The 23,121-nt window shown below is 54.6% G+C and overlaps 10 protein-coding genes across 10 annotated transcripts; 3 read left to right on the top strand and 7 right to left on the bottom strand.

The window, feature by feature from the left end:
• Positions 1 to 125: 125 nt before the first annotated feature.
• On the bottom strand, positions 126 to 507 carry GUITHDRAFT_53615 (hypothetical protein; the record flags this gene model as incomplete). Its single annotated transcript, XM_005840050.1, has 2 exons — positions 126 to 259; positions 312 to 507. Coding segments are annotated over 2 exons (330 nt in total), but the record flags the coding sequence as incomplete, so codon positions are not given.
• A 1,327-nt stretch (positions 508 to 1,834) lies between these two features.
• GUITHDRAFT_133492 (hypothetical protein) lies at positions 1,835 to 3,223 on the top strand (the record flags this gene model as incomplete). Its single annotated transcript, XM_005840049.1, has 5 exons — positions 1,835 to 2,623; positions 2,679 to 2,739; positions 2,786 to 2,811; positions 2,856 to 3,021; positions 3,045 to 3,223. The coding sequence occupies 5 exons, from the start codon at positions 1,835 to 1,837 to the stop codon at positions 3,221 to 3,223; spliced, it is 1,221 nt and encodes a 406-aa protein (XP_005840106.1).
• An 884-nt stretch (positions 3,224 to 4,107) lies between these two features.
• On the bottom strand, positions 4,108 to 4,335 carry GUITHDRAFT_44578 (hypothetical protein; the record flags this gene model as incomplete). The annotated part of the gene is made up of 1 exon (XM_005840048.1): positions 4,108 to 4,335. A coding segment is annotated over one exon (228 nt), but the record flags the coding sequence as incomplete, so codon positions are not given.
• Positions 4,336 to 4,849: 514 nt separating this feature from the next.
• On the bottom strand, positions 4,850 to 10,376 carry GUITHDRAFT_39480 (hypothetical protein; the record flags this gene model as incomplete). Its single annotated transcript, XM_005840047.1, has 2 exons — positions 4,850 to 5,068; positions 10,239 to 10,376. Coding segments are annotated over 2 exons (357 nt in total), but the record flags the coding sequence as incomplete, so codon positions are not given.
• A 120-nt stretch (positions 10,377 to 10,496) lies between these two features.
• GUITHDRAFT_41816 (hypothetical protein) lies at positions 10,497 to 10,769 on the bottom strand (the record flags this gene model as incomplete). The annotated part of the gene is made up of 1 exon (XM_005840046.1): positions 10,497 to 10,769. A coding segment is annotated over one exon (273 nt), but the record flags the coding sequence as incomplete, so codon positions are not given.
• Positions 10,770 to 14,280: 3,511 nt separating this feature from the next.
• Positions 14,281 to 15,057, top strand: GUITHDRAFT_161172 (hypothetical protein; the record flags this gene model as incomplete). Its single annotated transcript, XM_005840045.1, has 2 exons — positions 14,281 to 14,839; positions 14,893 to 15,057. Exons 1-2 carry the CDS (start codon positions 14,294 to 14,296, stop codon positions 15,055 to 15,057), a joined length of 711 nt encoding a protein of 236 aa, XP_005840102.1. The 5' UTR covers positions 14,281 to 14,293.
• Positions 15,058 to 15,679: 622 nt separating this feature from the next.
• On the bottom strand, positions 15,680 to 15,960 carry GUITHDRAFT_64687 (hypothetical protein; the record flags this gene model as incomplete). The annotated part of the gene is made up of 2 exons (XM_005840044.1): positions 15,680 to 15,814; positions 15,862 to 15,960. 2 exons carry the CDS (start codon positions 15,958 to 15,960, stop codon positions 15,680 to 15,682), a joined length of 234 nt encoding a protein of 77 aa, XP_005840101.1.
• Positions 15,961 to 18,729: 2,769 nt separating this feature from the next.
• On the top strand, positions 18,730 to 19,155 carry GUITHDRAFT_101559 (hypothetical protein; the record flags this gene model as incomplete). The annotated part of the gene is made up of 1 exon (XM_005840043.1): positions 18,730 to 19,155. One exon carries the CDS (start codon positions 18,730 to 18,732, stop codon positions 19,153 to 19,155), a length of 426 nt encoding a protein of 141 aa, XP_005840100.1.
• Positions 19,156 to 19,876: 721 nt separating this feature from the next.
• GUITHDRAFT_52269 (hypothetical protein) lies at positions 19,877 to 20,650 on the bottom strand (the record flags this gene model as incomplete). Its single annotated transcript, XM_005840042.1, has 3 exons — positions 19,877 to 20,050; positions 20,364 to 20,396; positions 20,471 to 20,650. Coding segments are annotated over 3 exons (387 nt in total), but the record flags the coding sequence as incomplete, so codon positions are not given.
• A 571-nt stretch (positions 20,651 to 21,221) lies between these two features.
• Positions 21,222 to 23,049, bottom strand: GUITHDRAFT_161171 (hypothetical protein; the record flags this gene model as incomplete). Its single annotated transcript, XM_005840041.1, has 5 exons — positions 21,222 to 21,335; positions 21,383 to 21,471; positions 21,883 to 22,024; positions 22,092 to 22,922; positions 22,975 to 23,049. The coding sequence occupies 5 exons, from the start codon at positions 23,047 to 23,049 to the stop codon at positions 21,237 to 21,239; spliced, it is 1,236 nt and encodes a 411-aa protein (XP_005840098.1). The 3' UTR covers positions 21,222 to 21,236.
• Between the last annotated feature and the right edge of the window lie 72 nt (positions 23,050 to 23,121).

Genomic DNA, 23,121 nt, shown 5'->3' with positions numbered 1-23,121 from the left:
GAGGGATGGAGGGAGGGAGGGGAGGGGAGGGAGTTGAGTGTGGAGGGAGGGAGCACACCTTTCGTCCATCTCGCCTGAGATTTTCTGCAATGATGGTCATGACATGGCAAGGGACCTCGAGGACCGACCTGGTTGTACCACAAGGCTGCTGAGCCCTTGCTGGGACGGAAGCGGAGATCCAGCTCGGGAAAGAAGGTACATCCTCCCTGTCCCTCCGGTACTTCGGAGAGGTAGCAGAAGAACGATATGATGCGTTGCCCTCGGGATCGAATCTAACGGTCGTCAGAGGAGGAGGAAGCAACAGCTCAGACAGACTCTGTCGTGGTAGTAAGGGGTGCCGGGTTGAAACCAGTCGTTGTGCACGTCGTACCGCTGCCCTCGCTCGTAATGCACTACCTGAACAGCCTCGGAGCAGTGGGGGCTCACACCGCACAAGAACGCTGCTCGCATCACTGCAGCTGCTGCTACTGGGTGGCTGCGAGGGACGCGGCAGCTGGTCGACGTTCTCCCCTCGGAGATCCCTTGCTCTTTCAGGCCCGCGGCGTCGAAAGAACCCTTTCCCATCTTCTCCCTCATGGATGCAACCAGGCTCTGCTTCAGCCCCACGTCGCTCGCTGCTGCAATCAAATCCTCTGCCTCCTCCTGGCTCACAAGATTCTTGACGCAGCAGACACGCGGGTCTGACCGCACCATCTCCACCTCAAGCCAGTATCCCTCGAAGCAGATCCAGGCGTTCCCCGCTGCTCTGCCGCCGTCTCCCGCTCGAAACGGAAGGCTTGCAACCCAAGCTTGATCGCTGAAAGAAGAGCAAGTCAACAACCTTCACTCGCCAGGCAAACATACGAGCTCTTCTCCACCAGCAACTTCCTCGCCTCTTCGACCGCTGACGCGGAATCCGCCAACTCCAGCGTCTCGGACCACAGAAGGAGGGAGGAGAACAGGTACGGACTGAGAGCTCTCATCTCCTCCTCGCGGACTCCAGACGTCATCAGCACATCCTGTACCTCATCACAGCACCCGCGCAGGCTCTGCTGCCTCTGGCACATGAGGAACGATATCGCGCCGGTCAGCACACGACCATCCAACCCAGAGCCGTGGGGGCTCCGACGATACTCGGTGCACGTGAAGAGGATCTTGACATCTGAAGCGAGAGCATGGCTGCAAAACTGCCGGATGTCCGTGAAAGCTTTCATATGATCCTCCCCCTTGTTCCCATGCACTCGCACCAGCAACGTCTCGCCCTTGAACTCGCCCTGCTGCTCTTTGTTGGTGAAGACGATGGCGTGCGTGATGGAAGCGTCTCGAGCATCTTGATCCCAGCAGCTCCCCCAGCTGTCTCGTTAGAAACTTCAGTGCAAGTGCCACACGCATCATCTTCTCTCCTCTGCTTGACGGCATGGCTTTCACAAGCTACAACGATGTCTACCCCGTCCCATCACTTGGTTACCCGCTCTCCCCTCCTTCCTCCTTCCTCCTCGTCCCCTACTCTGCTCTGTCTCCTGATCTTCCTCCTGATCTTCCTCCGACTCTCTCTCTCTCTCCCTCTCTCTCCCTCCCTCCTTGTGCTGCTGCTGCCATCTCACCGTCTCCCCTCGCCTCCAGTGCATGCTTACCTCACGAACACGCCTTGAGCAAGCTCGATCTGCATGTCGCACACCACAAGAGGGTAGGGTGGTACAAAAAACGAGATCAAAGGGGGTTCTTCCCCTGTACAAAAACAAGGGTAGGGGTAGTCATCAGGGGTAGGGTTGGAGGAATGGGGGACGATGACAAAGTGATGGCGGGTCGAGGGCGGGGGCGGATCATGCCGTTGCTATGGTGGATGATGAGCGCGATGGCGAGCCAGCGGCACGTTGAAGAGCTTCGAAGTGCATCAGTGATGTGCATGGCGGCAAGTTCAAGTCCTCCTCCTCTCGTCGGGCTGCGCTGGCAGTTGAGAGGAGGAGCTGTCGGTGATGCCCGAGGCTTTCACGATCCGGAGGAGGAAGGAGAAGCATCAGGGTCGGTAGAGTGCGCAGAGGACGAAGACAGAAAGAGAGAACTGTACGATCTCCTGGGATTCGATGCCGATGCAGATCCCTCAGCATATCATACGCTGGATGAGCAACTGGAGACAAGGTACAAGAAAATTCGGGTGTGTGCCGTTCGCGGCAACATCAGCAATGGCGTCTCATCGGACAAGGAGCTTATCTGCCATGCAATTCAGACGAAAGCAGATGAGATCATGGTGGAGGCGATTGAGGAGGCTGAGCTTCAGCAGCATCCCGAAGCTCCTCGCGTCTATGTGAACTACTACGACCTCAGGGGAGTAGCAAGGTTCCTGGCGTCAGACGAGGACGCGAGCGACCCGATGGAGTTCGGGATGTGGCAGCTCAGCATCTTCCTCCACGGCACTGAGTGGACGTACTGCGCTTACAATGGCGTCATCAGTTACGACGCGCGCTGCTGCCCTTTCGGTACGAGGCTGCACACGGTACCGTATGGGCGAACCAACAGGAGCGAGGAAGCGATCAGAACATTCCTAGAGGAGCAGAAGAAGACATTTGACGCCTCTAAGTTCAACGCCTGGAACTTGACGTCCATCGACTTCGCCGAGACTCTCTTGTCCTTCTTGACAGATCAGGTCGTGACGAGGCTGGCGAGGTAGATGACGACGCTAACGATGCTGCTGCTGGCAGGAGCTCCACAAGGACATCACGTTGACCCTCCCGAGCTATCGAGACTTCGGGAATGGTACAGGTGACTTGCGCCCGCCAGCTAGCTCCAGCACTTGACGAGCTTGCAGGAGAGAGGACACAGGTCGAAATTCAGGTGGGTGAGCTTGGGGGTAGCTGAGCTTGACCGCAGCTGCGCAGGCGAGGGTGCAGCACTTCCCGTCCTGGTGGGGGGAGGAGGCGCTCAGACTCGCGAGCATGTTCAAGCTTTGGGGCAAGCGGCCGCCCAACCAGATGCTGCTGGGGCCGAAACGGGAGCCCATCGGACCCTACCTGCCAACACGTGACTGCTGGAGTTCAGCTGAAGGTGTTGCTGAATGTGCATGGCAGACCTGACCCAGTACTGGGAGCCGCCGGAAGGCTTCCTGTACGTGGGAGAGCCGGAGGAGGAGAAGGAGGAGCGAGCAATGGAGGAGAACATACAGGCGAGGAGGAACCGAATGCGGGGAATCGCAAGGGCCATGGACGAACTTTCGCTATCCAAGATGTTGTTTCAGCCGCATGACTGACGTTTTGACTGACATTTCCCTCCTCCTCTCGTGCACGCTATTATACCTGTTCGTCCCTTCCCTTCCTTCATACTCGTTCATTCATTCCATTTCCCTCATCACGCCTCTCTTGCATACTTGATTGTTCAATTCCCTTCATTATTATGTCTACCTTACATTCTTGTTCATTCCATTTCCTTCAATACTATGCCTATCTTTCATCCTTGTACATAGTCGTTTTCACAGTTGAAAAAAATACATAGTCGTCCCACAGTTGAAAAAAGTACATCCTCCTTGGATCTTCAATCCGGTCCTTCCTCCATTGCCGCAATCAACGAAGCGCGGCGCGAGCTCTGCTCAGTCACGAACTTCATTCTCTTCTGCTGCTTGCTGACTTCCTTGAGGAGGTCTTTAGCGATCCTGAGGAGCTGGAGGTAGTTCCTGAAGTCCAGCATGATATCTCCGATCACCCGCCGGAACTTTGACGACAGGGAGATCCACATCTTGCAGGAGATGGGGCCTGACTCCGAGTACTCGCTCTCAAGCAGCCGCCTCATCGCTATCATCTTCTTCCTGCAGTCCTTGGACAGAGGAGCCATGGACGTGCTGAGCTCGACACAGACCAAGTAGAAGTCCAGAATCTGCGAGTTGAGCTTCAGCTCGGTCTCCTTCCAGAGGCTCTCGATCTCCTGCAGCGTCTCCTCCACCGCCCTTAGCTCGTCCTTCATCCTTGGAAGCAGCTCCTCTTCCGTCCACTGCAGTGCATGACTCTCCGGGCTGTTCTTGACTAGCTCGGCGATCTTGGGGATGGTCTCTTCTCGCTTCCTCTTCTTCATCCTTGCTGTATGCTCCTCCATGATGGCTACCAGCGCCGGATCCTCGTGCGTCTTTCCGCCCACCTCCTCCAGGATCGCGACTGCCGTCTTCTTGCTGTGCCGCAGCGCGTCGTCGAGGGGGGTGTAGCCGAACCGGTCAGTCGCGTTGACCACCACCCCCTCCTGCTGGATGAGGTACTCCAGGATCGACGTGTTCCCGTTGGCTGCCGCCAGGTGGAGGGGGGTACGGCCGTCATAGTCGGCGATGTCGACCTCAACCCCGTTGTCAACCAGCACCTGCATCATCCTCAGGTCTCCCCGAGCTGCAAGCGAGCAGATCTTGGCGGCATAGTCGCTCTTCTTCATTGCCAGACTCGCCCCGAACTCTCGAAGGATCGACTGCACGTGGCCCGCGTTCCTGATGTCGAACGTGTGCCGCACCGCGTCCTCCAGCGGCGTCCCCTTGAAGCGATCCTGGCATGCGATGTTCGCCTTTGAGGAGAGCAGAAACTGAACCAAGTCGACATGCCCCTCGCAGCAAGCAAGATGTAGTGCCTGCGGTGAGCGAGTGAGCGCAGAATACATAAGGCTAGGGAGTCAAGGAGCGAACAGAACAGAGCGAGCGCGGGGGTAGGAACAGGGGGAGCAGGAGAAGAAGAGGAGCTAGCGAAGGGGCGGGGAGTACCGTTCTCCCGTCGTAGTCGCTCTCGTCGATCCCAACGCCATTCTCAAGCAGCCGCTTGATCTGCTCCTGGTCGCCGTCTGCCGCAGCCTGACACATGAGAACGCCTGCCTGGTTGCCAGGGAGCAGCACGCGGATGCCTGGGACAGCATCGCGGATGAGCTTGGCGACCTTGTCGTGTTTCATGCGAACAGCGTCGTTGAGCGGCGTGTTGTCAAACGAGTCCTTGAGGTTCGCGTCCGCTTTCATCTTGAGCAGAACCTTCACCAGCTCCCCGTGCCCTTCGCTTGCCGCCAAGTGCAGGGCTGTGCGTTTGAGTCCGTCCTCGTCGTTGACCGAGGCCTCGGCGTTGGCGAGCAGCTTCCTGACCTTATCGACATCGCCATGCGCGGCGAGAGAGAGGAGCAGGACGATCCTCTCGTTCTTTCTCCGGACCTTGAGCATCGCTACTTTGTCGTTGGTGCCTTCTCCAGCCACGAGCTCCGAGGAATCGTCCTAAGAAGAGTCAGAGCAGAGACGAGGACAAGAGAGAGGAAGAAAAATTCATCACCATCGTCACGATCATCACATTCAGCACTTTCTAGCAAGGGGGCAGGCAAGACAACAGGACTGAAGACAGCAGGCAGCAGGCTCACCGAGTTGTCAGATTCAAGATTGGTAGAGACAGTGGTGGACTTCTCCTCTGACATCTTGGAGTTGGACGATTTCTTGGAGGTGCTACCCCCGGACTTTTTGGACGCTGTCTCCTCGTCGAACCTCTCCTTCCTCTTCCTCTTCCTCGACGACCCGCTCGACTGGCTTGACATCCCCGAGTACCCCGAGTGCTTGCTGCTGCCTCCCATCCTAGACTTGTTCACCACCTCGAACGACCGCATTGCGTTCTGTGCAATGACATCCTCGTCCCTCTGGTGGGTCTTGAGGAGCTCAACAAAGCTCTCTCGCTCCAACCGCAAGCACACTGCCCCTCCCTTGGACGCCCTCGCTGTTTCCAGCTGCCGCAGCCCGAAGAAGAAGGCAAGGCCTCCTACCGAGTGGTTGGTGCGTCGGACGGCAGTCACTGTCTCTCCCTCATCCTTCTCCTGTACCTCCTCCACTGCCCCGCTCACAACGAAGAACATGGCCTTGGAGACTAGAAGAACAAGTCAGTGACAGTGGAGGAGATGGAAGGAAGCGGAGGAGGGAACGGAGTAGAGGAAGAGAAGAGCAGGTGAAGAAAGAAGGTGGAGAAGAGGAGAAACGGAGGAAGAGAAAATGAGCAGGAAACGAGTAGGAGGAGGCCACACTGTATCGCCAACGCTATCATCTCATCTTACCTTCAAGCACATGAAACAACACTTCCTCCGGCATGAACGACACCTCCCTCAGCAGTACGCACACGCCGTCCAGAAGGAACTCGCTGCATCCCTTGAACAGCTCCACGTTGTCGAGGTGCTTGCGGGAGATAAAGCGAGCGACTTCCACCTGTAGCCCATGGTTGAGCCCCTTGAAGATCACCGTCTGATCCAGGGTGGAGCCGTTCTGAACCGCCCAGAAGTGAGACTTGATCTCTTCCTGGAGCTTCGAGGAGAACTTTCCTCCCGAGATGAAGATCTTTATCTTCTCCATCTGCTCTCTCCTCTTCACCACGTCATCGTCTGCGCTCATGATGATCGTCGAGACTTCTCCGATCACCCAGCGGTACAGCGTCATGTTGAGCGCCATGAGAACGATAGTAAAGAAGATCTCGATCACGTTCTGCGGGATCATATCGCCGACGGCGCCGTTGACAGTGAGGGTGGCGGCTACCCAGTAGAGGGAGAGGAGGTACTCCTCCCCCGTCCTCCTGTTGACCATCGCGAAGTTCTGGTTGTGATCGAAGGTGATGTTGCTGTAGGAGGGGCTGACATAGAACCAGCTAATGGCTCTGTTGGGGAACCAGGATTCGTAACTTCTGCCGATGAAGAACCAGATGCAAGCTGAGACGTGCAGCGTCATTGCCATCAGTTTCGCCATCCTCAAGATCATCGTGGTTGTGTTGGAAAGGTTCAAGCTCGGCCCCCCTCGCATCTCCCAGATCTTTCCTCGCAGGAGGAAGAGCTTGTTCAGCCGCAGCCAGTCGCAGGCTTCGAGCGAGGCCCCGCAGAGGTAGGCGAACCAGTCGAGAGGGAGAGCAGAGAAGATGACAAAGAGGTCCGCGTGACGGAAGATCTTGTACCGTTGAGTGACCCACAGGGATCGCTCGTTCTTGAAGGCTGTGTTGAGCTCCAGGAACAGGTGGAGGAAGAGGACTGAGTCGGCTGTCAGGTCCGTGCCCAGCGCGACCGGACTCAGCATGCTGCCCCAGGGCTTGAACGCGATGCGGATGGGAACAGCGACAAAGTCATAGACGGCGACGAACTTGAGGAGTAGGCGCCAGTAGTCGTAGACGATGCTGTTGGGATTGAGCGCCCGGCCGACGAATAAGCCCGTCTCCTCCACGCCGATGCCTGCCTGCTGATCTCGCAGAGCCTGTACTCCAGTCAGCAATGGAGGCAGGAGAATGGAAAGAGGAGCAAGGCCTAAAAGGGAGAGATGGGCCGGGGGGGGAGGGGGGACGAGAGGAAGGCAGCGGATGATCATAAGACGAGGAGGGGGACAGACCAAGAGAGTGCGGCTGATGATGACGAGAGGGAAAGAGAGAGCGATCACGGATAAGAAACGAGGGACATAGGACGAGAACAAAGAGTAGGAGGACGAGGATGAGGATGAGGATGAGGAGGAAGAAGGTGAGGAGCAGGAGCAGGAGCAGGAGCAGGAGCAGGAGCAGGAGCAGGAGCAGGAGCAGGGGCAGGAGCAGGAGCAGGAGCAGGAGCAGGAGCAGGAGCAGGGGCAGGAGCAGGAGCAGGAGACGACAGGGTACCTTGTTGAGGTCAGACCACAAGATCCTGGTATCGCTGCTGTATCGCTTGCCCACAAACTCGTAAAGCTCCCTGCAGTTCTTTCTCGTGATCTTGAACGGATGGTCGTAGAACACATTCCGCAGCAGCTGCTCCACCTTGTCGCTACTCAGCGGCTCATTCAGCCCTCCAGCGATCCTGCCGTACTCCCTCTCCCACATGCTCATCTCATACTCCGCGAACCTCTTCCTCAGACTCCTCACTGGAGCAAACCTCGCGTGCAGAGCTTCGAAGATGCCCTCCTGCTCCTCGTCCTCCATGTCGACCACCTCTAGCTCGGCTTTCTCCTTCTTTTCCTCCTGGTTGAAGGACACCTTGTGTGATCTCAGCCTCAGCGATTCGTCGGTCTCCGTCACTCCGGCATGTAGGAATTCGATCCAGCAGGCCCAGAACCGGTTCACGGTGATGTCGATCGCGTCGTTCTGCAGCACGTCTGCAAACAAGCCTTCGAACAGCTCTGCTCCGCTCTCCCCCACCAGCGTCTTGATGCTCCTCACCTGCCCGTGCGCAACGGACGAGGAGCCAAGGGAGAGAGTCTTCCAGCACTCGCTCACCAGCGTGAAACCCTCCTTGAGCTTGCGACGGTCTTCCTCTGTGATGGTGATGTCCAGTACATCATCCTCCTCCTCCTCCAGTTCAAAGGCGCTCGACAGCTTGTCGCCTATTCCCTTTCCCCCTTGCCCGGCCTCGTGAGTAGGAAAGGGAACTACCCTCGAGTTCGACAAGCTCGTCCCGGTGGACATCTTGAATGACCGGAAGGAGAAGTTCTTGAGCATGGTCTGGAAGGAGTTCTGGAAGGAGTCGTTGTTCGTGCTCGCCTTCCTCGCTCCTCCTTCCTCAAGACTCTTCACGTCCGTAGCCTCCAACATCAGCCTTGCCAGAGCTCGGATGCTCTCCTCTTTCCTCCCTCGCATCTGCTCCTCCAGCTTCTTCCTGCTGAGCTTGATAATCTTTGACTGACTGTGGGCGACGATACTTTGAGCTGGCTGGATTCCGGTCAGGTAGTACATCCCTCCGAAGAACGACCCTCCTCCTCCGTTGGTTCCGAACCCAGCTGAGTTCGCTCCTCCGTCCTCCTGTGCGCACTTGACGTCCCCGGAGACAACGAAGTACCAGCTGGACCCATCCGGCTTGGAGGCGTCAAAGATCGTGTCTCCTGCCTTGGCGTTGAACTTCCCGTGATCCTTGAGCAGCTCCAGCACCTCCTCCTCAGTGAAGTGCAGCTTCAACTCCGACCTCATGAGCGAGCAGAGCGTTGAGTCTACCTGCATCCCCAGCAGACACTTCCTGAACTTGGGGCTGCCCGCAAAGATCTCCGACAGGTTGGCGCCGGTCAGCTCCTCCTCGGGATGGCTGGACTCGCCGTCGGAGAAGGTTCTTTTGCCCATCAGCTCGAGGTGCTGCTGGACTTCAAACAGCATGTCGTCCACGTCGATGTTCCCCGTCTCCACCCGGAGGATAGAGAGCACCATACCGAGGTCTTGGCTGCTCATGTAGGGGTCCGAGCTGAAGTAGGACACCACGTCTGACTTCGCCGAGCACGCGACCCGCGTCAAGAGCTCGTACGCCAGCTCGATGTCGGTCAGCCGCATCGCCGCTTGACGGAACGACGAGACCGCCAGCTTCTCCCAGTGCACTCCCTGCGCCTCAGCTCGCTCCTGCGCTTCCAGCAGCTCGTCCAGCTCCTCGTAGAGGGCGTACTCGGTCTCGGAGTCGATGTCGCCATCCAGGTCGAGCTCGTCGATCACCATGCTCTCCAGGTCCTGCACGCCTATGAGCTGCATGCTCTGCATCGTTGCATGAATCTTCTCCATCCACACTGACTTGACTCCGGGAGACGAGGAGGGAGTTCGGACGGCAGGAGCAGCATCAAACATCATCTGAATCTTGCTCTTGAGGAAGAGAACTTGCGTGTGTAGGAGGTCGCGGAAGACTTGGATGTCGCCAGTCACGCTGTTGATGTTGGACGACAGCTGGAGGACAGTAGGCATCATCTCGCCGCTCGCCTTGAGGTAGAGGTTGAGCTCCTCAACCGTGAGGTGCTTGGGAGACGTCTTGTCCAGCCCTTGGTCGATCAGCGACTTGATCAGCAGTCGAACTTGTTTGATCGAGATGGAGTCCAGCCTCTCCATGAACCTCCTCCCCTCCTCCGTGTCCTTGTAGAGCCCCAGCTCTCCCCCCCACCCTGAGCACAGCATGTCAACACAGGAGGCATGAGAAACTCTTGGAGCAGAGAGAAGGAGCGAGCAGACGCAGTACCTTGGATGAGCTTCGCGCAGTACATGTGATACAACGTTCCTCCTCGCAGCGTGTCGTCCATTGGCGTCCCTCCCCATCGATCGGTGCAGTTTGGGTCTGCGCTGACGCCGAGGAGGAAGGAGACAGCCAGGACCTTGGCTTCAGCAGCTGCAAGATGGACTGCAAGAGAGGTCAGATGGTCACGGTGACGTCAGCAACGGCTCACGGGGGAAGCGAAAGTCGTAGTCCCCAACGTCCGTCGGCTGACCGTAGTCATGCATCAACCGCAGCCTCTTCACGTCTCCGAGCCCCGCAGCTGAGCACACCTCCTCGCTCCCCACGTCCTTGGGCATCGACCCTCCCTTCGCCTTGAGCAGCGTTGCCACCAGCGCGTGCCCGTTCAAGAGCGCGTCCTGCAGCGGCGTTCCTCCCCAGCGGTCAGCGGCGTTGGGATCCGCCTTCTTGCTCAGCAGGTACTCCACCACCTTGTCATGACCCTCAGCGCTGGCCACATGCAGAGCTGTCCTCCTGTCGTAGTCTCCTAGGTTGGCGTTGACCCCGTTCTCAATCAGCCTCCGCACCTGCGCCAGGTCTCCTCCTCCCGATGCCTCGCACAGCGCTGACGCCGCGTTCTCGAAGCCGAGACTCGCCTTCCACTGCGTCAACAGCCCAACGATCATGAGCTGCTTGTGGTTGATGGCCGTCTGGAGAGGCGTCTGACCCCATCTATCCTTGAGGTCTTTCTCAGCTCCATTGTTGAGGAGGATCTCAACCATCCGATAGTTTCCTTCCGCACACGCCATGTGCAGCACGGTCCTTTTGTCGTAGTTTGACTTGTTGATGTCTGCGCCCTGCCGGATTAGCTGCAGGACAGTCTCCACATCACCCGAGTTTGCTGAGTGCGAGAGGGAGAAGAAGAGCCGCTCGGCTCGGCTCTTGATGGACTGAATGATCTTGGTCTTGGTTGCTAACTTGGCCACGTCACTGAGGTCCTCCTGCGCTCCCTTGATCGAGTCCCCGTTGGCGTCCAGGTCGAACTTTCGGAGGAGGTTCTCGCAGATGATCTGATGCTCTTCCGGATAGCTACTGAACAGCTCCGAGCTGTCCTCCTTGGACAGGACGAGCAACTCAAGATCCTCGTCCGCCTTTGCTTTGATGGTATGCACGTAGTTGATGCCGAGGAAGAAGGGAACCTGAAGAAAAGTCAGCGGCATCAAGTCGAGAAGCCCTCCACCTCTCCGATGATGGGAGCGATGTCGGGCACGTCGCTTCGGATCACTCCGATCGTCCTCTCCTTCTCATCAATGATGAGCGCGGCCCCTTCACTCACAAAGTAGAGCTCGCGAGGGATCCTGGAGGAGGAGCAAGCCTCAGCTGGAAGGTAGCAGGAAACAAGACTCACTCGTCTCTCTTCACTATCTCCTCACTTGACATGACGTGCATCACTTGGAGCCTCGTCATGAGCGCCTGCAAGACCCAGCACGAGCTCAGCTCAATCAAGGAATACAAGGTGCACTTACGTTGAAGAACTGCGAGCTACAGCCGTTGAGGGGTTTTCCCCTGTTGGCGCACTTGACGATGAGATCGTGGTAGTTGGCGTTGGCAACTTTGATGCGAAGAGATCGCGGGAGATCCATGGAAGTAGAAAGAGAGCTGTTGACATTCTTCTGGTACTGGAACTCGAAGTAGCCCAGCACCCTCTCCTGCAGGGACACGGGCAAGCTCTTACTCTCCATGAACTGCTTCACTTGCTCGATGTGCTGCTTGTGCGCCTCCTCCGTCGGGTTCTTGCGCACGAGGTAGTTTAGGAGAGTTCCGAGAATCAAAGCGCTGAGATAGATCTGCAACATGCTCTTAACCATGGTAACATACATGGCGGCATGTCAACCTGTATTGTCATGACCATCAGCGAGTACAACATCTCCACAATGTTCGACGGCAGGCCAAGGTCGTATGCAAGGTTTGAGAGTGCATTGAATCCTTTGTACCTTGAACAAGAGATGAGACAGATAAAAGGAAAAGACAAGAAGCATTACATGCATAGCAGGTAGTTCGTTGCAACCGTGCTGTGGTCAAACTTGTAGAGCGGAAGAAGATGTTCAAAGTCCCGCACCTGCCGAGGCATTTCAGCGACATGGAGAAAAAACGATGAGAGTGCAATGTACCCATGTTGTCTCCTTGAACGATTGCACTCTTGCCAGAAAGTAGTATAGGCAACCCACCCAGTGGGAGGACAGGAGAATGACAAGGCAGATCTTGACCGCCTGAAGGTTTCGAACGTTGAGCTCGAGGTTCGTTTCCATAGACCGAAAGAAGAACGCGAGACGAGAGACTCTCGTGACAAGCCTTGGGATCATGAACGCCCACCAGATCCAGACCAGGCTCCCTGAGAAAGAGCGCAACGACAGCGTTGTCACCTAAACGTTAAGATTTCACTGATTTGCAACACAATCAGCCGTTACTTACCCAGTACATGACGATAGGGAGGAGATCGGGGAGGAGAGAGTGTCTGACGTACATTTCTGCAACTCCTGACCATTCTGTTATAGCCTCTGTTTGACCTGGATACGTTTCCGCCGGGATGGCGGTGTTGAGCCGAACCATGGCGTCGAAGAAGAAGATGATATCGCAGACAAGATCACAGATCAGAATTTCTGACGATCTTGGATCACAGAACGCAAGTCTGAACGGGAACGCCCACAGCTCATATGCCAAAGGAAGCATCATAAACCTCAACCATTTCTCTAAGAACGCTGACCCAGGCTCTAGGATATGGAGCCTCTTGTCGTTCTTGGATTTTGGGAGACGGAAGTGAACTTTGCGGATTTTCCTCTTGATCTGAGAGCTTTTCAATTTCTGGAGCTTTCTTTCAGGGGTAACCAGAATAGTGTGTCGCTTCTTCTCCGGACGGGAAAAAATACCAAACCCCTTCAATACTTTTTCTGCTGCCTTCGCGCTTTTGCTAGAGGAAGTTCGATTCAGAGAGTTCTTTTGATTTGTATCCCCGATAAGAATTCTCGAAAACAGAGGACTATGGACACTTCTCTGATCGTTGTCTTTCTCGTCCTCCAACAAGCCGTGGACGGGAGAGGTGACGCTGGCAGACCGAAGGCTATTCAACGAGGTGATCTTCTTCATCGTTGCATCGTCATTGATATCTGTGTGACCGTTGCCATTGATCTGAATTCTTTCCTCTTGATTGTTCAAAGGAGACATGACGTTGATAACAATGTCCAAGAAACAAGACGAGGGTCGATACGAGCTTTAGAGCAGTTACCGCGATAACTTTGACCTTGTACCAAGTACAAGACTCAGATGCCTTGCGGTTCCTGCCAGTCAATGACTGTGCTTGGTTCTATCACTAATCACATATGGTCAAGCTCTGCCGTCCTTGAGTTAATGGCTAACTCTTTCGTGCCTGACCGCTTGAGGCCGGCATTGTTGGTTAGCATTGCGCGCAAAGGCGTTGGTAAAGACAGATACTCTTCTGTGGGGTGGTAAAGTGGATCCAAAGGTACACAGCATTTATCATAGGGTAGGTGGAAAAAAGCATAAAGTAGGGGTCATGACAGAGAGGTCATTGCTTTACCAGGTGGGGTAGTCAAGTTAGACCTCCAAACGGTCATCTTTACAAGCGAGACCTCGTGACGTTGGTCAGCAAAATATCTGAAAACTAATCTTTTTGTAAAAATTCAAACCCAACTGTTCGAGCACGTACCACGAAGAGACATGAGCCTGAGGCCTTTTTGGACTAGCTCTACACTATTTTCACTCAACAAGGGTCTTAATAGAGTGATATAATGAGTTTTAAAAAGTCAATAGTACTGATCTTTAACTTAACTTTGAGTAAAGAGTCCTGTGTCCCTGCATGCCATAATGCTTGCGGCTGAGGTCCCATCGGACGGTCCGACCCTGGTGACTACTAAAAGTTACTTGATATTTCACTCAACTTGATAAAAAGGCTGCCGGGCCGCTTCAAGCGCCCCGTTTTCTTTACTCAAAGTTAAGCCCGTCACAGTGCCACGGTGCCGCCGGCCCCGGCCCACGGGCCCCGGCCAGTGCGCCTGCCGGTGACCCGCCGTGACTAGCCGCTAAAGAGCCGCACCTCCGACTCACTACTGAGTCACAGTGCTACAAGTTTGTTAGACTTGTACTATGCACACTGTAGACCGTTGACACCGACTCGGAGCCTTCCGTACCGGGTAGCCTAGTAGTGACTCAGCCGCGGCGGCGGCCCGGACTCCCGGGAGCGGGGGCCTCGGATAGACTGTGTTGACAGCCTACAGCGGCGGCGGCCCGGGTCGACCCAGGCGCGGCCTTTACTCAAAGTTAAGTTAAAGATCAGTACGAGGACACAGTGTGACGGCCCGGCAGCCGCCCGGCGGCCAGGCTGGCTGTGCCGTACCGGTGACCTTGTTCTATTTCTGGAGCCTGCGGCGCTATGGTGGGGGCGCGGGGAGGAAGGTTGCCGATCTTCAATGCAGGGAAGCAAGACTTGGTCGCTACTCTCCTCCTTCTCCTCTTCCTTGGCAGTGCCCTTCTTGTTCTCCGTGCAAGCCAGCAACACATGAACGAAGCAGGAGGGAACACATGGAAGAACCTTGCTGTCATTGTAGGAAGTATCCTATTCTTGGCGCTTGTCTTCGTAGTCTGCATGAAAGTGATCTACAATTATATTTGCTGTTTCACAGACGAATATGAAGAGATAGCATCGAAACAAGAAGAAGAAGTTGCTATCCTGCGGTCAAATGCAGACTTGGAGAGTGGTCTGAAAACTCATCAGCAGCCTGATGGCAAAGATTCCGATGTCAAGCAGAAGGCTGCTCAAGCTCAAGTCGAGAAGTTTGCTGATTCTCTTCGGGGAGAGGATGAAATAGACTGTGGGATAGAGCTGGAGGGATCAGTTGAAGACTTTGAGTATAACGGGGTCAAACATTCCAGTGGCTGCCTGAGAATCTCCAAGGTGGAGCCGTATGGATGCTGCGATGTGCGCCATGTGCTTTTCTTTGACCCGCCTGCCTCTGATCGTTCTTCTTACAGCGACAGGCTGTCTGTGGGGTAGGCGACATCCTTGTCACGGTGGATGGAAAGGATGTGCATGGAATGCACCCAGGAAAAGTTCAAAAGTTGCTCCGAGGCAAGCCGGGCTGCTCGATAGTGCTGGGGATGTACACCAAACTATCTCGTGGGATCATCCACAGGTGAGCATCTTTTGAGCACTTGTAGAACATATCTTTGTACACTTGTGTTTGAAACTACAATAACAGGCATGTGGTACTTGCTCCTTCTCCAAGAGATTATATCATGGCCGCCAGAGCCATGTCAAGGAAGGATCCCATCGGCTTAGAGAGTCTGAACGAGCTCATATGAGTTTTTCCATTTCATCAGCTACCTGTAGATATACAACAACAACTATAACATTACGATCCTCATGAACTACCTATCATTTCTTTCGAGTTTGAGTCTGGCTGGCTAGTTTATCTGAAGATGCTGCTGAAGGTTTGGAGGTACGAGAAGAGTCTGCGACAGCTGATTTCACTGGTCCGCTGCTGGGACAGACTTCTTCGACTTGTTCTCATCAACTCGCTGCTCTGAAGATTTCCTACTGCCTGCAGCTTTCTGTTCTGCTCCCTGCTTCTCCGAATTCTCCTCTGAAGGCGCTATCTCCTCCTGCCTGTTGCGAGATTGTGCTGCAGTGTCAGGAAGCTCGGAGTGATCGGAGTCTACCCCAGTAGCATCGTCACTGCTCGAGGGTAGAAACTCCTCCCTCTCCGTGTCAGTGAGACTCAGGCCCTGCACGAGCATCAACCAACGGAGCTGCGGGAGGTCAACAGATCCTGACCTGCATCTGACAGAACTCTTCAAACGAGATTGTTCCCGAGCCATCCTCATCGTACTCCTCAAGAAGAGAAGCCACTTCCTCCTCGCTCATCTCGACGTCCGCAGCCGCCAGAGCTTCTTTCTACAATGATGTCTATGAGTGAATGGCGACAAACAGCAAGCTTCTACCAACTCCTGAGCATCAATGCTCCCACCACCGTCCTGGTCGTACGTGTCAAAGATCTGCTTCGCCTCGACGATCTTCGCTCTTCTCTCCTCATCTGACATTTCCAGCGAATTCTATGAATATGAATACAGGGCATCAGCGTTTCAAGACTGGCAGTAAAATCTGCGCACCTCAAACTCAGCCTGTGATCTGCTCTTCACAACCCTCCACTGCAGGACCCGAGCAATGGTTTCAACCTACTGGACCTTCACATGCAGAACCATTCACATCATATCTGATTGTCACCATCGCACGCAGATCAGGGCTCCTGTCCTCAAAGACTTTCAGTGGACACTCCGACGAATCCGAACCAATAGATCCCAGTGCAAGGGAAAGCACTACATCGAACGGCTGCCACGTTGTCGAATCCGTTTGACTGGCTACTGCCCATGTGATGATGGCCTGAATAATTTGTGATGCCACTAAGCAACGAGAGCTTTGAAAGAGTTCAAGGACCTGACGGATGTTCCTCGTGTTGATGCTCTGAACCAGTTTCTTCATCTTCTCCTTCACTTCATCATCGCGCAACATTCTGCGAGCAGCTATGAGAACACCCATGTAGCCAACATCAGTGCGATCTCACTTGCATCTTCTCAAACACTGATTGCCTGTATCGCAAACCACCACAGAGCTAGCAGACTCGACCTGTCTCCCGTGAGAGATTTACTTGCATCTTGTTACTTTCCTACCGCGATTCCGGAGGGATAAAGAAACTGAGCGAACTCTCCTCTACCGTCCCGGTGGGAGCGAATCCCAGAGCCCGCGACCTTGAGACTTGAACTTCAGCTCCACAAGACATGCAAGACCCGTTCTCACCTCTTGAAGGGCCTCCGTCCCGTCCACCTTCCACCTCCACACCTTGTGGAAGTCAAGAACAGGGAGGAGCTCGGACCGCCATGGATACCTTACAATTCCAAGAGTCTGTCAGATACATGTTGCCGTCGTCACTGATCGCTATCCCTCTCGGGGCAAATCGCAAGCTCGACGGCCAAAGATCGGAGATGCTCCTGACAAAGAGTTACGTTAAGCCCAGCAGTATGGCAGCTTTCCACCTGAGAATCTCTCCTTTCTCCGGGCTCAGCTCAACCAATCGATAGTTGTACTTGTCTCCGACATATAAGAGGTTGTCAACATACGCAATACTCCAGGGAAACTTCAACTTGTTTCTGTTGTGTTGCTGTGACGTAGATCCAACGATCGTCTTGACCATGGCCCCGCCTTCATCAGCATGCAGACATCTGATCGAGTCGTTCCCTGAATCGCAGATGTACAAACAATCCTCTTCATGAAACCTGCCACTCACACAGCACCATGGCTGGTTGAACGAGGAGCTCAGGGCTGGCCCGTCGGCACTCCCGGGAGACTGCGCAGTCCCGGCCATCGTTGTGATCCTTCCATGAACGGAGATGCCTCGGATACAGTGGTTGCCAGTATCGCACACAAAGATGTTTCCACTCTCATCGATGCTCATTCCCCGCGGGTGACTGAATGCAGCAGGAACGTGGTCGGGCGCGTCATGCTTGCTTGAGCCTTGGGATGTGCTCCCGTCGCTGTAACCCGACATCCCGATGCCGGCTAAGATCTCGACCTTATCTGATGACGAAACTTTGAACACACTGCTCTTGGCACTATCCAGAACTATGATGCTTCCTTCTCCTGACAAGCACACAGCCTCCGGACAGGAGAGCATGTAGCGGTATACGTCCGTCGATAATGCGTCATCATGCCCTGCATGTCTTTCCTCGATCTCCTCCTCCTCCTCCTCCTCCTCCTCCTCCAGCTGCTCTGTGGAAGGCTCGTCGACTTTCTCGACGAGAGTCTTGTCAAGTTTCCAGCTCAGTGGCGGGGTGATGGAAGTGACGAGCAAGACCTCAGACGGCTTCAGCTGCGCCTCTGTGTCCTTCACCCGTGACTCCAGCATGGCGAACGAGCGCTCTTCCTGGGCGATGCTCGCTTCTATCTGCTCTAGTTCTTCGGAGCTCACTTGTATTTGACGACCTGCCATGCTGAGAAGTTCTGAAGCAGATCTTCGGACATCCTTGAGCTGCGAGACGTCGAGCCAATCGGTGAAATCTGCATAAGAGATGCGGTAAGAAGGTGATGTCCGAGGGGCAGATGAGAAGCGATTCAAGGAGAACAGGGAAGATAGAAGAATGAAAGAGAAGAATGAGGTGAAGGAGGAAGATCGACATGCGGACAGGAAAATGATTCCAATAGGTAGTCACCTGCAATCTTGTTCTGCTGGAGCACCTGCCTTCTCCTTATCTCCATCCTAGTGCGTTTCAGGTCTTCTATCCTCTCTCTCACTTGCATCAGGTCGTAGCGGAGCTGATCATCGTCAATGATCCGCTCGGACAGGGGTCTGTGTTCTGGCTTGTTGGCACTTATCATATTCGCCGCCTGTTCTGCACCTTTATTCCTTGCTCACGACCAACTTGCTGGCTTCACAACCGCCTTTACTCTTCTCCTCCTTCTCCTCACCTTCTCTCTCTCCCCCTCCACCCCCACCCCCACCCCGTCTCCTCCTCCTCCTCCTCCTCCTCCTCCTCCTCCTCCTCCTCCTCCTCCTCCTCTCCCTCCCTCGCCTATCGCATCATTTCGCTCGTCCCCAGCCACTGACGCATTTCGGATTCGCATCCAGGTTTTCGATGTGTAACGCATCCGTAACGTTCGACAGCTGGGTTGGCGATTCTTTTATGCGAGGAAACACGCGCACATAGAAAACAGGAGGGAAAGTGGACAAGAAGAGCAGGGAGGAAGAGGAAGAGGAAGAGGAAGAGGAAGAGGAAGAGGAAGGACGAGCGACTGTAGGAGAAGAGGGGAAGAACGGCATGTGGGCACTGAAGAAAGCTCTTGAATGCCTCCCTTGTCCGAGGAAGATCAACGCAGCCAAGAAGAGCGACAGCACGCCTAGAGACTCGTCGCTGGAGTCTCTTGAAGCAGGGGCTCATTGGGATCATTTCGACGACTGGGACAGTAAACCCACCAACACCGGGCCGCCTCCTGTATTGCAGAGGTTGGAAGACTTCGATGGGATGGCGCCCATGGAGCAAAAGGAAACGAGGGAGGAACCAGACTTCTTCGGTCAGCTGGGACTACAACCCAACTATCAGCCTCCTAAGAAGATCGATGTCACCCCGAAGGCCTCTGCGCTGAAGATGAGTCTGAGTATGGACGAAGACATTGACATTGAGGGGTGGGAGGCAGGGAATGCAAAGAAGCCGAAGAAGAAGCTCGCAGCAGTGCGGATGAGCTGATCTCTCGCAATAGTAGAGGCAAACACCTGTTGACGACATGACTTCTCGGAGTCACAAGAAATATAAAATCCCTAGGATTCTTATCGTAATGGTTCGGGTAGGGTCAGGACTCCCCCAGCAAACTAGCTCTCATGTGAATGACGTGAGAAGAGCTTGATCGCCTCCACCAGTAAATCTTCCATGGTCGAAACCCCCCTCGTAAATCTGCCAGGCTCAGTCAGTGAGGAAATCAACAGGAATCCTCTCGAATCTCCTCACCTTGCCATTCTTGAGCTCCAATCTCCCTTGCCCATGGAATGAACCCAAGTAGAATCCACCTTCATAACAACCGATGATCTAACAGAACCATCAAAGTCAGAAGAGTAAGAAGCTGTTACCGGGTTGTTGAGGGTGCCATTCCCATGCCACATTCCATGCCTCCAATGACCATCGTACCTCCTTCCATCTGCCTCTTCTACAACATGATGCCCTTCCAGGCCTTCGAATGACATCCCATGACATTTGCAGGTCGTCGACTTGATCGAGTACATCGTCACGGGCGCAAGCGATTTGTCAAGGATCGAAGTCTTCCCGTCGAAGTACACATGACACTTTGTGCCATCCTCCTTCTCTAAGATCCCGTGCAGTGGGCAGCCCATGACAAACTCTCCCTGCGACGAGCAGCGATGAGAACAGGCATGTCATGCTGTTGACTCACCGTCAGCGACGTGAAGACTGACTTGTCTCTCTTCGACCCGTCGTACCAGCAGAACTTGCCCCTCCCATGAAACACTCCCGCATGCCACTCACCGATGTACGACCCGATGGTCGGGTGCTCCCACTTGCCCTTGCCATGCCACAACCCGTCCTGCCATTCTCCGAGGTAGAATCGACCGTCCGAGGCCTCCACTGTGTGCTTCCCGACAATCTCCTGCACGCTCCTGCCATGGCAACTGCAGCGCATGGGGAACCTTGTCTCTGCTTTCTCAGTCGGCAATCGCAGAGGAGGGACCATGATGGCTGGGGAAGACTTCGCTTCTCCTTCACGCGGCCGCTCCATTGCCGGACCTGGCCGAGGGTCTGAGGTGTCGCTGAGGCCCTGCAAGTGAGGATCGAAGATTGACTTGGTCCCGTCGAACTTGACCAGATCCTTGGAACCATCGACTCTGCTTGCAAGCTGTCGTCAAAAACTAGCTCCGCTCTTGACGTATCTCGAACCTCTTCATCACTCCGTTGGTTGGGTTTCCATGAACAAAGAGTCCCTGAGAGAGAGGTAGGAGACATCAGCGTCAGGATCTTCCCAGAAACAAGACCTGCATCATTCAATCTCAAGTACCTCGAAGATTTGCCCATCAAGGAAGTAGAATGTTCCCCTGCCATGGATCATACCATCCGACCAATCCCCTGCGTATGACCCTAGTTTGTCGCTCTGCAAAGTACCCTTGCCATTCATCTTGCCATTCATCCACTCACCCTCCAGGACGACTCCATCCCCTTGCTCGACCGTGTGCTTGCCCAACAGCTCGTTGACCGGGAGGAAGTGGCAGGTGCAGAAACTCTCGGCTGCGCGAACTTTGAAGGAGGAGGGGCTAGGGGCAGTCAAGTTGCTCGCGCTGGGAGAGCAGAAGCCGCTGGTGTCCTCGGAGAGGTCGGAGATCGACCTCAGCTGGTCCTCGTCATGCTCCATGTCGTGGTCTACCGACAGGGTGGGCTCGATGGCCTGATGCCGCCGCCCCACCAGCTCCTGCATTTCTATTTCGCCCCTTGATGAGCCCTGTGACTAATCTTGAATTTTTTTTTGGTTTCACCATGGACCCGCCAAACAACCTCCAGTTCTCTGGTTGAGCCAAGTGCGAGGGGAGAAGAAGAGGATGCAGAAGATCAAGACAAGACAGGGATGGGAGGAACGAGGAGAGTGGTCAGATAGTCGCACTTTTGCTTCTTAAGTTACAAGGCATTAAATAAAGACGACAAGACTGGCTGAGAATAGCGCGTGGTCAAGGGTTCAGAGATTCTGTCTACTATGTCTCTGTTCATCGACTGCGCGTTTGGTCTCACAGCTGTATCCAACAAGGAGCAGATGGATTCGTTCAATAAAGATGTTATTTGTTTTGTGAAGCAGATTTCAACCTATCAATAATGCTATTCATAATGTCCAGGCTTCGCTTGAACTTCTCGTAAGATTGCTGCTCACGTTCTCCCTGCCATCCTTGTCAGCCGACCATTCACCACGCAATCAACACTGGACCTGATTGGAATTGTCGCCGATCACCCGCAGATGCGCGTAGTGTCCTGCCGGTCCTCTTCTTCCCTCCAGCCCTGGGCTTCCACCTCGACCTGCACGACAGGAGTGAGGAGAGGACGAGAGTCAGCGTCAGCGTCAGCGTCAGCGTCAGCGTCAGAGTCAGAGTCAGAGTCAGAGTCAGAGTCAGAGTCAGAGTCAGAGTCAGAGTCAGAGTCAGAGTGAGAGTGAGAGTGAGAGTCAGAGTCAGAGTCAGAGTCAGCGTCAGAGTCAGAGTCAGAGTCAGCGTCAGAGTCAGAGTCAGAGTCAGAGTCAGAGTCAGAGTCAGAGTCAGAGTCAGCGTCAGAGTCAGAGTGAGAGTCAGAGTCAGAGTCAGAGTCAGAGTCAGAGTCAGAGTCAGCGTCAGAGTCAGAGTCAGAGTCAGCGTCAGAGTCAGAGTCAGAGTCAGAGTCAGCGTCAGAGTCAGGGCCCATGAACAAAGAAAGAGGTACAGTCGCTGGGCTAACCTCGTCTTCCCACTTCTCCAGGAGTGCCTTCATCCCCGGGAGGTCCGCGCGGCCCCTGTATACCCTGAGCGCCCTGAGCGCCACGGGGCCCTGGAGGCCCTGGAAAGCCGGGAGGACCTCGCATTTGTGAGATCAATTTACCCTGCCACACACAAGTTATGACCCACAGTTATGATCCCACAGGAGAGTAACGGCAAGACACGGCTTACCTCGCTTTCTAGTTTTTCTGCCCTGTTGATGATCGATTCTACATGCTGAATCTCATCGTTCTTGAACAGCTTGATCTTTGATGATGCAATCTGGTCCCCGTTCGTGATTCGCCTATCTGTTGTGTCCAGCAATCGGTCTTGCTTCCTGAGAAGACGATCCAAAGCATGGAACTTCCTTGTCAAATCTTTCTTGATCGTATCATGTTCATCTTCTTCCCACTGCTCCACAGATGAAATGTGCTTGGATGTCGTGTCGATGTTGCTGTCTACAGACATGACATCTTTCTCGGCCTGCAATGCCTGCGCCATGGCTTTCTTCGCCACGCAATCGTCTGTATCGGTATGTCGAACTGGACCCGTGCATGGCCTTTCACTGCTGCCTCTGGAGTCGTCTGAAGCAGGAGCCGCCTCCTCACTCTCAGTGTTGGCTGGGCTCTCTTCACTCCCCGATGACGCTGCGTACTGAGTAGGAGCAACGAGGTTGAGGTTGGTCGGGAATGACGTACCGGCAACAGTGTAGACATTCTCAGGTTGAGTGGTGGGATCTTCCAATGGCTCAGCATGGACGACACCTTGACTACCATCAAGCGCATCCACGTCATCCGACAACATCTGCGACTGCCTCCTGGGCACGATTCGCAATCGGTCGCGGGGTACTGCATTCCTTGCTCGAGATTTTCTTTGTGATTTGAGCATTGCGTGAGATGCTCTCACTTTCGCCTGTTTGCTATGAAGAGAACTATCCTGCTGGTGGCTCAAATATTGCCTTACAGCCTTGGCATCCACTGGGTAAACGTGCAAGTCGGACTCCACCAGCTCGTTTCCCTCGCCCTGCCATCAACAAGTCAGAGTCAACATGCAGTCAGAACATCTTCTATGTCACCTTAAAGTACAAGGACATGGCGATGCAGCAGGCAGCGGCGGCAGCCATCACCACCATCACCCTCCCCCTCGCCATGCTGCCCTTTCGCGCACACGCCCTCATCCCCCACCCGACATACTCATCGCCCTCGTTTTGTTTCATCGCCCT

The sequence above is a fragment of the Guillardia theta genome, assembly GCF_000315625.1.
Source record: "Guillardia theta CCMP2712 unplaced genomic scaffold GUITHscaffold_7, whole genome shotgun sequence".
Taxonomy (NCBI): domain Eukaryota; class Cryptophyceae; order Pyrenomonadales; family Geminigeraceae; genus Guillardia; species Guillardia theta.
The sequence above is the reverse complement of the archived record's forward strand: the minus strand, read 5'-3'. Positions and strand labels throughout refer to the sequence as shown.